We start from the raw sequence: 16,413 nt of genomic DNA on the forward strand, positions 1-16,413 counted from the left end.
AATTATTATAACCAGTATAATTTAGGGTGGCACTCAATTTTTTTTTTTTTAGTTTTCTCATGTTTTTAATTTGATCTATTTATAATAAAATTGATATTGTGAAAGTATGAAAAAATTTAATAAACTTTAAGAGGTCGCTCAAAGCACTCAAAAATACCAAATATAAGATAATAATATGCTTAAGATAATTTTATTTTTGAAATGCTAAAATTAATAATAAATATTAGTATATGTGGTTTACAATCAATCATTTAAATATAATATATTTTTAATAATTTAATCAATACAATTCATTATAAATAACAAATTTACTTTTTATATCTATCAGACAGTTATTTAACTTTTAATGTTAATTTTAACACTATTACTCAACGCGTCCACAGCAGCAGAACATCATCCTAAAAAACTTTTTAGTACGACTTAAAAAGGTTCGGCGTCTATGTTTTGTTATCATCAGGTCCTCTACTTCAGAATCTGTATCTTGTAGCGAGTCCAGACAATCGAGCAGCGGCACCTCCAAATCGAGTTGGGTCTGCTGAGTTTTTGACTCTACAATGAGAACATTCGAATCGGACGCGACTTTTTTATCTGTTTCCGACGTCATCAGGTTAGGCATCGAAGAATACAAGCTTGAGAGTCTACTCGTGGCCACGGCTTCATAATGCCGCTCACGCCTCGAGCAGGCCTCATTCAAATACATTGGGTTCAACGAAGTCGAAGACATGAGTATAATACAAACGCGAAGTTACAGTATACAATTATAATTGGTTTTTTGTATAGAAAATGTCTGTAACAATCTTTCAATAATATAACAACTGGGAGATGAAAGACAAATAATGTTTTAATAGTAGCTGTCCATTTTCATGGAAACCATTTTAATATATTATATTTGTATATTATGGTTACTATATACACCTGGAATACAATATAATTCAAATTTCACAAGTAAATAAAATAATTCCAAATAATTAAGATAATTACGTTAATGTACAATATGATTTACCAAGAATGCTTACTACCCTTAAGCATGTTTTTTTTTTTGACAGTTGACAAGTTTTATATTTATAGTATTGGCCAGTTTTGGGAAGTAAATATTTTTTTTTATCGATGTTAATTTATAAAAAAATAATAACAATCGAAAATGTTATATGCTTTTAAATATATCAACATGAGTTAAAACATTTTGAAAATTGTATGGTGTATAGGAAATGCTAATATACACATTTAGTGAATGTTTTATGTATCCACAGTTATTTATTTTCGAGTTACACCAAAAATCTAAATCGACTTTGAGTAAAAATTCCCGCTATTGTATCTTAATTGTTTGTATGTTTTTCCCGGCGCTAATGAAAACTTCTGTGAATTTTAAATTTTGAGATTCCAAATGCACCAACTGGATTCAATTTTCTACCGTAAAAGATACTAAAGTTGAAAATCAAAGCTTTATTTCGACTACTCGTGGTGTACACTGTACACAGTACATAAAAGTATTGCACCATACTAAAACAGTTCCGTTGTACCGATATTAAAAGATAAACTGACCAGAAACATGGATTAAATTTGATACAATATTTTCATCGATAAGCCTTATCTAATCTTTATAGTAGGTACATGGCATATTCAGTATTCACAGACAGTATAAAAATAGCATGATGCACAGTTATAAATGTAATTGCCTTGGGCGACCATTAAATATTATTTGATTTGCACCAAACTTTCAACAAATCATTTTTACACCAAATGAAACATTATTAAACCATGAGACATAATAATAATAATAAAAAAAAACCATCATATACAAATGAGTACCACCTGCCACCTTACTGTATACAGATATATATCAGAAACTTAATACGCATGGTATAAATCATATGAACATACGGTATGTTTTTTAATTAGTTGTGTAATAAAATAAGATTCCTCGAAAAATGATGAAGAGATTTTAAGTACAGTGATGATCCATACGACATATATGGCTATATGAGAGAAATACGTAAAACACACTGAGTGTGCTGGAGCCTGGAAGGTAGTGCGGTCCTTCTAAAAGGAAGATGCTACGATGACACCTGTTACAATATACTTCACGTGTTAAATAGTGTTGTAAATTAGTATAAACTGTGACTACACAACATACACAATATGATAATATTTTGATGCACTACGGGTGTGCTAAGGTGTTTGTAAGTCCTGGTGTCTTTTGAGGTAATTTAGTGGTTTTTTTTATTGGTCTGAAGGAGTACCGTGCATGTAAAATTATTCTGCTGCATTATTATATTTTGTATCCATTGTATATATATATATTATATATCCACGTTATGTGAATATATTTTAATTCACTTACCTTATCTGTAATAGAAATTGTTTAATATAAAGCTGATATATTCATTTTTATATGTCGCCGCAGGGCCTTGTTCGAAGTCACTGCAGCGTACATGCATGACATAATTCGATATGTATTAATTTGTGTATTCGCTTATTGAACTAACAAGATATTGAGATATTCTTTCTCCTACGTTCTTTTTATAGAATTTAAGTAATTCGATCACCGTTTATACGAGTAAGCTTATACGACTCTATAGACTATAGTAGTTATTATTCACAGTATATGATGTAGGTTCTGTATTGTGTTAGTGAAAGCTAGAGGTTACATAGTGCTTATAGTGAATTTAACTATAAATTATTTTATATTCTAAGTATTCCAACCTTCAAGGCTACCATAAGTCATTCTCATTTCTCGGAAACCGAATGTAACAAAAATAATTTAATACTATATGAATATGATTAAACCGTAAATCAATATAAAGTCTAATTTATAATATTGTTATGCTATTGGTTTTAAATAATTACTTATAGCCTATAGGTAATCTAAATAATAATGCTATGTAATGTCTATACTTATATAATAATATTAATAAATATGATACTTAAGGTAAATAAAATAACAAGTGAATTTGGTTAATAGTATACAAGATACATAATATCCTGTGATCATATCCAGATGTTTGAATAACTCAATATAATATAATATACAAGTGTAAATGCAAGTACTCGTCTGAATGGGAAAAATATATCGAAGTGTACAGTGGCATGCGGACGATGTGTCTTGAGCTTTTTTTACTAAAATACTGGCTGCTGTGCAGATTTTGTTTGATCCCTGTATAGGATAATTTTATTTTCATCTCTTAAAGTATTAATTAGTATCGGAAGGTATCTAGATGCGCTCGTAAATTCATATATTACTATGTAAGTTTGCAACGTACCTATATATTACCAGTACCTAGAGTATTTATTTATGTTGTTTTATAGAACGTCGGTGCGTTTGTGCACACGTCCAGTATACATGGAAGACGTATCCATAAGTATATTACGTTCTCTCACATCCGATATGATCACATTGTGATTAACTACACTGTGTTTTTATATTAAAATAATTTAGAAATATTGTGTATTAGAGTAAAGTACTTTTCCAAAAAATTGTGAAAAATAAACTCAGTCTTCTAACGGTGTGTATCTATATCACTTTTCATGTCAGCGGGGTCCTTTAAAAATATTTTTCATTTTCCGATTATTTTTTTGTTGACATTTTATTATTGTTATTTATTTAATTTAACGCTAATAGAACAGTCAGACTTTGTTAATATTCGAAGTTGAAGAACAGGCCAAAAAGTTCGAGTTATTAAGGATAATAAAATAATAGGAAATTCTAGGGACCGGGAGAAAGTTCTAGGTATCGAAGATTTTGAGTTAACCAAGATCGATTGTATATTAGATTTTAATCATCAACTGACAATTTCAAAAACAATGAGAACATTTGTTTATCACATAATAATTTTATACTTATTAAATAATTGAAATACCTGACTTCTTTTTTATTTAATTTTGTTTTACACAAAGTACTACATTGTACATAAAGAAAAAAATAATCACTCAAAACAAAACTTTTCATACCTTATTCTTATTTTATCAGATATAAAACAATGATTTAAATATATATAAGTTTTTATTGTTGTAAATTTCATTACACTTCTTGATTTTTAATTAATTTTCTAGGTTTCTGTTTACTGTGAGCACTAGTGTAGAAAGTATTAATACAATATTGGCTGTGTGTTGAATAAAGTACATTTTTTTGATTATTCAGACCAATATGATTTAATTTAAACTGATATATTTTTTTTACAATAAATATACAAGTATATGCAGTTAATCATTTCCGATATAACATTATTATTCATTATATGAAGTTACATTTTAATTATTTTTTCATTTTATATTTCCAAATTGTTTTTTAATATTTAACTCACACAATTGTTCTTGTTTGTAATTTTAACATTTTCATGTACGGATTAACATTAAAATTTAATATGCAGGTAAATACTTTAATATTTTGTTTTTTGAAAATTATTTTTTGGTTTAAACATTATAATATGATATCATAAGCTTACAATGTTTGGCATTCTTAGATTTGTCTCTGATAAGGGATTGGTCTGAAATTATATTTTTTTGTAATAGACAAACGACGATATATTGTTATAGATCATAAATTGATTAGTGAGAATAATTTTTGGTGTACCTAATTCTATAAGAACTTTTTACTATATTGTAATTTTAACTATTCAAGATTTAACTAATTAAATTAAATGTTTAAAATATAATTTAAGTATACAAGAAAAAATTAATAAAATGTGTTTTGAACTGAACCTATCTACTAAGAAGTATCAATCTATTACTTGGTAAAGTTCAAAATTAAATTTTTAAGTATTTGAAATTTGCATTGTAAATAATACTCGTACAATTTTGAGTTTGAAAATAAAACAATTTCTGTCATAATCATCTTTGATATTTTTTGAATTAAAATGTCATTCAATTCACCCAACAATATTTTAATTCAAGTATTGATCATTTATAGACACTATCGTCTATCGATAATGCTTTTAAAATATACATTTTCTGATTCAACTGATCATGTACGAGTACCCACCGATATTTGGTTTATAAATGTATTTTAATATTGAATCATTACCTATTCATTTTAACAACAAATATAGCTAATGGCCAAAACAAAGAAAAATATAATCTAAGTATTAATTAATTCACATTTATTTCAACTATTTGAACAATTAACAAAAAGATCCTCAGGAAGTGTTTTTTTTCCTAGAGTTCGAACATTGTTTGATTACTATTCTGAATGCAACAAAAAGCTCTTATTATGGATTAACCATGGCTAAACATTGAAAAACTAGACGTATTATTTTTAATTACGTTGGAAGGTCATGCACATAACATTTTTTTTTTGGAATCGGGTATGGAAAAAAACAACTTTTAAACTACCCTGCTCAATGCTCCGTCTGCAGTGTACGATATTTCTACGTTTTTATGCTATGGTTGAAAAATCATTCGGAAAACAACTATGTACAATTTTTTTTATTAAATACCATTAAAATCTTTTATTTTACAATTTTACAACATTATATAGTAAATACTATACTAAATTAAAAAAAATGAATACAACATTTTTAATCAGTTAATATTTGTAATATTGTTAAATATTTTTAAAAAAAGCAGTTCTATCAATCCAAGGAGTTTATACGTTAAAACGGTAAAAAAAATCGGTCAAATAACTTACTCTTAATACGGTCGTCACTAGAATCTATTGTTCAAAAACAAACATTTTTCGATTATGGTAGTTGTTAGTGACATGATAATATTGTTTCAATTTAACTTGCTTGTCTCATATTGTAACTGCATTATTTAAATTTATATTCTTCGGGATATTTTTAATTCTAGGAAAATTAAAATAAAATATGCTTGAACAGTTATATACATATGTAAGAGTAAATTTTGGTAATCTTCCACAATTGATTTTAGCTGACAAATTGTATGCAAAACGATAATTTCATAATTCCTGCACTTTCCTATCTACTAAAATTAAGCCTTTAATATGAGATAATTTCGAAGAAATAGCAATTATTGCTGCTTGATACGTTAACAAATTTTTTTTTAATTTCTCACGAACTAAGGAAATGCATTTATTCGTATTAGCTTACATTTTATGACATTTCAATAATTATAATTAATGTATACAAAATATAAATATTTTAATAGAAGGTATACATAAATATGTTTTGATCGAAATTACAATACATAGGCCGATTAATAGCAATCTGTGGTATAAGATATCTCTCCTCCTATTTTTGTAACACTAATTACGGATCGTACTTTATATTTTTTATTATTTCTGATGTATAATAATCAAACTATGAATGAAATTTAAATATCATTGAAATAGATACCTCCTAATCAAACTGTGTACTATTGTTCAGTAATTATTGAAAATAGTATCAATGGTTCTTGAAATTGAACTCAAAATGTTTTTAATCTCAGAAATTCTAATAATATAGGTATTAGTATAGTTCTCAATTCAGAAAATGTATGTTTGAGGATTAGATTGTGAAAGACGCAATATGCAATTAAAACGCAAATAGAGTAGGTACCAGGGTACCTACATACGATTCTCACATCTTAGAGACATGAATTATCGTTTAGTTATTCATTACCAAATGAATATCCTGGAATGGAAATGTATTTGTTCAGCATGCGTAACTGATGTGGATGTTCTGTTTACATACGATATATTTTGAAACCAATGAAACGGGCGTATAAAAATTCTTAAGAGTGAAATAATAAATAATAAATATTATTTATAACCAACTAGTTACTACTTACTACATGCTGAGCACTCGGATCATCTACTATCATTTTTTTTACGATTGAATATATTATAAAGATATTCCATTAACTTGGGTAATAGGTACATTTTGAAAAATACAATTATAAAATTGTATCGGTACCATAGTGTGGCGCAGTGGCTGACCGCAATGGCGTAAGATAGCTGAAGCTACGCTGTGTCCGGCGACACTAAGTCTCGGATGTGTGACCACCCAGGTTTTTAGATACGAAACATATCACACATACACAATACCACATGTTACAACCCTACTAGCTATAAAACCTATCAAAAATATACAAAAAAAACCCTCTATCGTACCTCCCCACACCCAATAACCTGTGTTGCCGCAAGTGCCCCCTAATAAAAAAAAGGTACTTATTTGTTAACATAAACTTTATTTGTAATGAAGTTTTTAAAAATGTTGATTTCTTTAGATTTCCTAGAAGTGTTTGAAGTTTATGGTTGTTTAAATTAATATAATTGTATTTTGATAACTGTTGTAACATTGTAGTAATCTATATAAACTATAAAATACTATAGGGGTGACTTTTTTTATCTGCAATAAATTTTTTTTTTCGTTTCAAAAGTGGCAAGTTTGATGATTTATGGTATATTAAAATATTAAATTTATTTTTCATTTTAGATTTTGAGAGGATCGATAAATGTATGATGTGTGTATCTTTTATGACCTTTTAGAATAGTAAAAGTCCTTCAATTTTCTACTTTGAGTTGTTTTTGTTGTTTTTCAAAATTGTATAGTAACTTGAAAGTTGAAGTTATCTCTAAATATTTATGTTTACATTTTCTTAACGTGATATAACTTTAAACATTTTCAATGTTGAATCTTTTTGTGGTGGTATTTAAAAACATTGGAAATATTTGTATTTTTAGAGAATTCTTATAATATTTAAATTAAACAGTAAACATTTCAACAGTTTTCGAAAAATAACGATTTAGAATATAGTTTGAGAGTTTTAAATAAATACGTAATCCGTTAGAAATATTTAAATATGTTGCCATGATGTATGTTATTATTTTCTACACGCAATGAAATATTCAAAATATCCAGTATAATTGTAAGCTATTTATTGACCACGAATCTATTCACGGTATCGTATGGTTAGTACATGGTATATTGATAAGATAATGATAGTTATACGTCTATGAATTTTTTTTTGTGCTTTCTCAGTATCTCAATCTTTAGCATATCTAATGCTCACTCCTTGATTTCCTACCTTAATGACACCTTTCCTTTATTTCTCACTAGATCCATCCAACTTACACTTTGTTTTCCTATACCATAGCTTTTTTTTATTTGGCTTGAGTATTCGTTTAAGTAACATTCACTCAGCTCACTATACACGCCTGATCCATTAAAATAATTTTGATTTTAGAAAATCTGGTAAGTTGAGACCATTTTACAGTTTGGTTTTGCAAAGTTCTCCTTCAGTTCATAGTCAGCAGTGTTGATGTTAAACATCCATATGCAATATATTTATATATTTATAAACGATATTACACTCGTATAATATTATAAAAATTAATACCTAGTATAATGTATACGATGTTTTTTTCAAATAAATGACCAATAGTATTATAAATTAATTATAAAATATCCCTATATATTATGTATAGGCTGTGACACGTTCCCCGCTCAGAACAGTTGTTCATATGGCGTATGCAATGAATGATTTATTATTGAATTAAAATTTAACACATCCACTACAGTGACCTACTCTATGACGATGTACAACCAAAACATACAAACTACGACGGACTGACTTCTCTGATTTTTTATTTTATGTTTTAATGTTCTGCCATTTAAATTTTTTTATTTCTCATTAATAATTAATATTTGTAATTTCATCTATGTCCATTTCTTTCATTTATTTACTATCCACAATCCACATAACTTTTTAAAATTAAATTTGAAATACAAAGAAATGTCTAAACGTATCACATATGTACTTCATACAAATTATGCAAAGTATTGGGGTCTCGATATCCACAACGTCTATCTGGCTCAAATAATATGTATTCTGAGAAATATCTGCTTATGACCAAATAATAAAATATCTAAGAACATTTTATCAATACGAATATAATATTATACAGTATCATAAGTCATACAAATTCTTAGCTATATAATTTCAGTGACATTTTATTTAAGAACTTGTCGAAACACCATTTAAGTAAGTAGGCAGAGACAAAATCATGGAATATTATTCTTTTCAGGGTTCGTTTATACGTTCCTGAATTTGCGTAAGTCATTTCAATTTTCGTAGGTCGTAAATCTTAATGAATGCTTTGCAAAATAAAAAATTATTTATTAATTTTGTATATTTTTGATTCCGTTTGATCATAGATATTTTTTAATTTTTCATATATATTTTTAACCTTTTCAATCATCGATGCACATATTATATTATATATATTCAATAGTTTAATTCATCAACTTGAATTTTTGTTGCGGTCATTTTTTGTTTTTAATGATAACTTTTTTTAATTAATCAGAATCTAAAACCAATTATATTAAAACTTTTAATTACTATGCTTATAAGATTTAAAAATTTGTAAAGTTTTTAAGTTTGTCACAAAATATTGATTATATATAGTTAACTTGATTTCAAACACAAAAACACAGACATTTTAATTATTCTTTATAGAAACATTAAAAGAATTTGATAATTTATTTTTTTATTTAATGTTTTGTAGTTTTACATATTTTAAATATGACTACATTAGCCTTAAGTCATTTTTAAACATTTGTTATGCATGTCTAAGAGAATATATAAATTGCTATGAGTTTTTTATGGTATTAACGAACTTTGGTAGTTGATTGTTACATTATTGTTTTAAAGTGGCAGTGATGATAATTTGAAGTGAAGGATAGCATTATAAATTTATCACAGATCGGGGTATTTTATTAACAGTTTTAAGATCATTGAACACTTTAGTCTCACAACAATAAGAAATCAGAGAGAAAAACTACATTTTCTGGAACCACAATATGAAAGTTAGGTACACATTTGGTTTCCCTCACAACAATAAATTTAAAACTGTTTTTTTCTTGGACCTAACCTAACCTAACCTTGACACAAATTTTAATATTGGTACAAACTTTAGTAAACCATTTGATGACATTTTAAAACTGTAATGCAAAAAGTTATGAAACTACAATATTACCCTGTAATATAGTCGTATAAAAACCAAAACTATTAATAAATATTTGAATAGTTAGTGAAATCAGAAATGTGTTAATATTTTTCTTTTGATTTATTTTTGTGTAAAGCTATACGTATGATATAATTTTTTTAGTTTGAGTCAATTTTATTAAATAAATAGATTGCAGTATCATAGTTTACACAAATAATAATAATAATAATAGTATTGATTGATAATCCACTTTTGATTGTAGGTATCCATGTTCATCGAAAATCCAGCTGGTAGACCTTTATTACCAATATTTAACTGCAAAATCCAAGTTTACAATATAATATTTGTGCATAAGTGCATAAGCTAGTAAGCTACTGCATTGATAATTGAGTAATAAAGAATACTCTTGGTTATAAACAATGAAAAAAATTATTTTTAAAATACCTTAGATGTATATTTGTCTTTTCACCATCAACGTTTAATGATGACTAAATAAATATTATTAGCAACTTGGGCTTATACAACTTGTTCACAATATCACTTGCACTAAATTATCTTTCTATATTATTTTTATGCAACAGTCATACATTGTTTTAATAATTATTAAACAGCAATCTTATAATTAAATTAAAACACACATTATAAATCATGTACTGTTTTTGAGCAGAACTAATTAATCATTTATCATGAAATAAAATTATAATTTAACCCACCTATTTAGAAAAGTATGAATATTAAGTACTAGACTTTTTTTTGTCGATTCGAGATTTGTAATGTTGATGTATAAATAGTATCTAAATCTAAACAATAGGTAATTATCGTTTATGTTACTATGTTAGTCAATCTAAAATCCGATATTGTAATAACAATGTGCCAGTAATTTGTAAAAAATGCATTTGGTAAACATATAGAGTAAATGAATTATTTCTATATGTGTAAAATAGTTTATATCTTATCAATAAGTGATAACTTATAACACTGAACACTTCGCAACCGTCGTGGTTGTAGGCTTAGCGACTTTGGTAAAATCAATGATATATCTGTGGTTAAAACCATTGAACTACTTGATAAAATCAACGATATAGTTTTCTTGCATTAACATGATATTATCGATTTGTAAAATTGATTTCTGAGATTATCTTATAGAACAAAAAGTTAGTAATGAACACAATGATCATCATTTTTTTTTTGTTCAATGTATCAATTATAAAATATTATGTCTAAATAATAAATAGATACAGAAAAATCAGGTGGGATAAGTCCTATGCTTACAATTTCAGGAAAGATTTTAAATTTTAATTCCAAAAATAGTGAATTTCAAAGTACCTTTCCTTTCCCATGAATTTAAATTGCAATACATCATCTCATGCAAGATTTTCCCTTTTTACCAACTCACAAAACTATGTAGTGAGTGTAATATTATAGTCCTTGGTTCTCGAGTACTGAGTTTTTATGTTTGCACTTGTTAAATATTTATTTTTGATTTGTATATTAAAACACTATCGTATGTTCTACATAATTTAAGTTAGTATTACATACATAGTCTGTATGTAATTAAATTAATAATAAAACATACTCTTTGGTTGCATATAGTATAATAGCAAAAGTACTATATTATCCAAGGGTTATTTGTTCCCAATATTTGGTTTTCAAGTTTAGTTATCGTAGAGAAACTTGCCAACCTTTGCCATACTGCAGGTCACAGTAGAAAGATAAATCTATTGGCAGGTACTAGTAGTTGTTGCAATAAGAAGCGTCTTAGCAAGTCCATTTAACAAAATAGACAAGTATTATAAATTTTTATTTCTGTAGCTAAGCCAAAATCGTCGTTATTTTCAACTGTTGATTTATTGTATAATATAATTAAAATATTATTTTTTAAATAATTGTTCACTGTTCTTCAGTGTTTAAAAAATTAAATTTTGTAAGACTGTAATAAAATTAAAAACAATATTTAACTAAAAATCAAATAATATCATAATCAAAGAACATAATATTATATTAGTATTCTAGTAAAATATAATTCTCAAAAATAGTGCTTTAATACTCACTCAAAGAGTTCGAGAAAAATATTTATTTGTCACCCAAGTTTATACGATACTAACCATAAGTATAGGCTCAATCACTATAGTTTATAATTTGTAGAACTTTAATAATATTAATAATCAATATTGATTAAATTGTATGAATAATGTGATTAATTCTTGAAGTTGCTGCGTAATCCTAATAGTTTAAATCGTCATCTCCGTTAACCGGATGGATGCGCATACAGCGGCGGTGAAAAAATTTAAATCACAATCACACATCAAAAACTTTTACTTACATAATAATAATATCGTTATACGCGTATGCCATCATATTATGATTATTATCTTACATAGTTATGTTCAGTGTACGGTAAACAACGACGATAACAATGCCATTGTTGTATTATTGAAACGAGTATAAGATATTGGCTGTGTATTATATACGCAGGGACAATTTGGGTTTGCTCGCTAGATAATAATTATTAAGATTAAAATGTACGATTTTGAACTCGGTCGTGTATAGGTTTATACATTTTTAAAACTTTTAAATAGGAACGCTTCACAGTCAGTTTTTGTGATAAAATAATATTATATGCATAACAACCGATGATCCGAACTGTGAATGATAAGTTCCTACAAGAAACTAAAAAGTAAAATAGATATGCAAGTTCCTCCAGGAAAATAGTATTAGAATTTCTATAGAAGACAAGGAGAATGCAATCTCAACATACCTATTTACCAACTCCCCCTTTCAATTCATCTCCAAAAAAATACTACGCCAATATGGCAATATCTACACTCTTAAAAAGATGGCTTGACATACCAAATACACCATTACCTAAACTGCTACCTCCAGTTTCCTACATACAACTTCCATGGAAAATGGAACATCCCATCAAAATTTCAATGATCCAACAAGTAGACAACTCAGATACAAATGAAATTCCCCAAAAATTCATCGATACCATAAGGACTGATTTCCATAACCACAAAATTATTTATACATATCAAAATCCAACGGAAAATTAGGATTAGCTATAATATTAGACGGGTGAATTATTCAAATTGTTTTCACTTGAATATAATTATATGTTAACTATTGAAGATCTCACAATCTTAACAGCGCTTGAATTAATTGAACAGTATTGGAAAAACACTGAGTCATTTTTAATAGCCGGTGATTTCTTAAGCTATAAAAAACCATGGTTCTACAAATTAAATAATAAATAATATCCAAGAAAGAGCTTCTTAATTATACCGGTAACCTTCTTTTGGATACCCACTCATAAAAACTTATCCGGAAACAAAAAAGCCGATGAAGTAGCTAAGGAAACCTCTACCAATAATAATAATAAAAAAAATAGAACTATCATCTCTTAAAGACGTAATCATATGCGCCTTGGAAAGGAGAAAAAAAGCATACCAAATACTATGGGACCAGAAATCCAACAATAAACTCCACCAAATCAAGTCTTTTTAGCTCCAAACCTGTACCCGGATTTTATGTAGTTCTTTTTGGTCAGTTCCTAAACAAATATGAAAATAAGATGTGTAAAACCTACGTTTCTATGTACCAGAGATATATGTATTTAAAATATATTTTCCTATAACTATAAATGGATATCATAAATTAAACAACAAAAAACAAATCGCCTCCCTACTTGTAATTTTATTTTTAAACAAATTCACATGTGTGACTTCAAAAAAATATAATGATAAGGAATGGAGTTAAAAATAAAATAATCATATTTAATAAATTGAAATGTGTGTATATTATTTTTGAAGTAAAATCATTTCACATAATCCCTGTTTAAGATTCAGAACGGCCCGATGAATGTATTGATTTTACACTGATGTGAAATGTTTTATGTTTACGGTTAGAAAAGTGAATCAGTTGGTACTAGAAGTAATTGAAATCTAACAATTCTCACTGATTTTCAATATAATTGGGGGGGAGGGGGAAAGACGGTTTGCCAGCCTTTAATATTATTACGTATATTTTATGTTATTGTTGTGATTTAATGTTTAAATGTTTAAAAAGTTCATCAGGATCACAAAAATGATCAAACTATTTTGTATTTAAAAATGTATAAAGTATTCAATTTTTATACCTAAGGCTTGAAAATTAAATACCCAGTTCAATCGAAAACCAAATAATCTAAATACATATTTGTTTAATAGTCATTCTAAGTTCAGTCCTGTACGAAATTAGTTATATAAACGAAAAATAACAATCTTAGTTATTTTTTTTTCAGCTGAATTCAGCTATTTCGTAAGTGGGGTTTTGAAACTTTTCAACAACTATTATATTTTATATTATACTATACAATTATATTTTAAAGACATTTATTTTCATTTTATGTTTTTTATTATTTATATCTCGAACCTATTCAAACTGTTCAACGGTCGGTTATGACTCAAAATTTAATAACATTAATGTATGACATGAATGTATAGATGTATAAATGTATGTAATTTTTTTTTCTAATAGTAGGTATCTACCTACTATTAGAAAAATAAAATAAAAATATTATTATATATGAAATGGTTTTGAAAAAAAATAGTTAAGCCTACAGTATTACTAATAATAAAATTGACTAATATAGTAACAGTATACATAATATAATAATGAAATAAAATATAATTATACCACAATAGACTGGATTGAGCTTGCACTTAATGTTCTGAATTCTACTGATATACATTTTGAATATTTATGGATGGTTAAATGTGGATTTATGAATTTAAAAATTTCGAATTGTATATAATACTCATACTTTATAGAAATTGTTATGTCGGAATATTATATTATATAAATGTATTTCGTCAAAATTCATAACTTAAAAAAATATTTAACCACAAAAATACTTAGGTAGTGAAAAATTTAATATATTTTAATACAATATAAATGTATGTAAATAAAAAAATGTTTCCAAAAACATAAACATTAAAGTACAACATGAAAGGATCACATCACCGCTCCACGAACTGGGCTTATTCATTATAAATATTAAATTAACCTATTTAGATTGTATTATCTATTAAAATAAAATGAAACTTAGTAGTTACTGAAATAATATATAAAGTATAATTTAAATCATATAGCTATCATGAGATCACATATCATGTACCAGTTATAATACTTGTTTAACACTCATCGACCAAATATAACGTAGGTCAATACATAAACTTTGTACTATTTAAATTTATAATATGTCAATGTCTAACGCAATAATATTATATGAATCACTATTATATTATGTCCATTGACCAAATATGCAGTGGGTGCCTATAATTGCTTATGATAAAAAAATACTCGACTTAAACACGATTTCATTTCCCAAACTACATATGTCATCACGAGTCTTATTTCCGCGTAGGTATTTATTTCGCTCAATGGCGTTCGTCTAGACACTAGACTCTAGCGTAAAGGTGTTATAGTCAGGCAAGTGGTCAAGGGTTCAGGTGCATCGAGCATTGTCATTATGGACTTCCCCCCTTTGAAATTCTAACATCGCGCGTAGTAGTCCACAGACCCCACCAAGGCAGTAGTACCATATGTCCATACATAATATCATATAAATGCCTCCGGCTTACAAATCACGTATATGTATTTTTTTCCCCCAATAAACGATAAACTACTGCAGTTTGTGTGTTCATGCAGTGCACTGGTTTGGAGAAAAACGCAGCCAAACAACGACGACGACAATAATAACATGATTTATTTGCGTTCTGTGTTTTCAGGTGAATGGCCTCTGGGCGTAGCTTGGTGCAACGTGTACGTCACGTGCGACGTGCTGGCTTGCAGTTCCAGCATTATGCACATGTGTTGCATATCGCTGGGAAGATACCTGGGTATAAGACATCCACTCAGGACCAGGCATCACTATTCTACCATGAAATTGGTGTGTTTCAAAATCGCGATCGTCTGGTTTCTGTCATTTTTGGTATCGTTTTCCGTCACACTTCTCGGTAAGTGCTTATAACATTCCATAACGTATCACCATTGATTATAAATACTGCAGTTTTATTTTATAGTGGACAGACCACTTAACGATAAATTTAATTTTAAAATTATGTTCAAATTGAGCGATATAAAATGTATCCATAGATGTATGTACACGTATATTTTACCTGGTAAGTCAAAAAAATTACACCTCGTAATGTACTCAAAAACATTATTATAAAACACCTTTCGTCGTACCTTCGTGTTTTCGGTATCCAATCCATTTGTTTTTGTTGTATATAATTATATTTTATACACGTTTAATGCGTATGAGTTATGGTACATAGGTGTGTGTGTTTTACTTACGTTTTCAAACGTATTGAATATAATATCAGAGTAAATCCATCACTGGTTACCTACTAACATAACTAACACGTTGTATTCCTAAATTATAATCAAAATAGATTGAAAGATTTGTTTAGTAAATTAAATATAGGTACTGCTTGTGCTATAATCGCATGTTAAAACTCATTATACAAGCTCAATTTCACAAATAC

The 16,413-nt window shown here is 27.4% G+C and overlaps 1 protein-coding gene across 3 annotated transcripts in view; it reads left to right on the forward strand.

The window, feature by feature from the left end:
- Positions 1 to 16,413, forward strand: part of LOC111032926 (5-hydroxytryptamine receptor 2C) — a 95,504-nt gene that overhangs the window by 39,653 nt on the left and 39,438 nt on the right. For all 3 annotated transcript variants that reach the window (XM_022313412.1, XM_022313410.1, XM_022313411.1), the window contains one exon: positions 15,655 to 15,882. In XM_022313412.1, the coding sequence (XP_022169104.1) occupies positions 15,655 to 15,882 (228 nt within the window). The remainder of the gene's footprint in view (positions 1 to 15,654; positions 15,883 to 16,413) is intronic.

The sequence above is a fragment of the Myzus persicae genome, unplaced genomic scaffold (assembly GCF_001856785.1).
Source record: "Myzus persicae strain clone G006 unplaced genomic scaffold, MPER_G0061.0, whole genome shotgun sequence".
Taxonomy (NCBI): Eukaryota; Metazoa; Arthropoda; class Insecta; order Hemiptera; family Aphididae; genus Myzus; species Myzus persicae.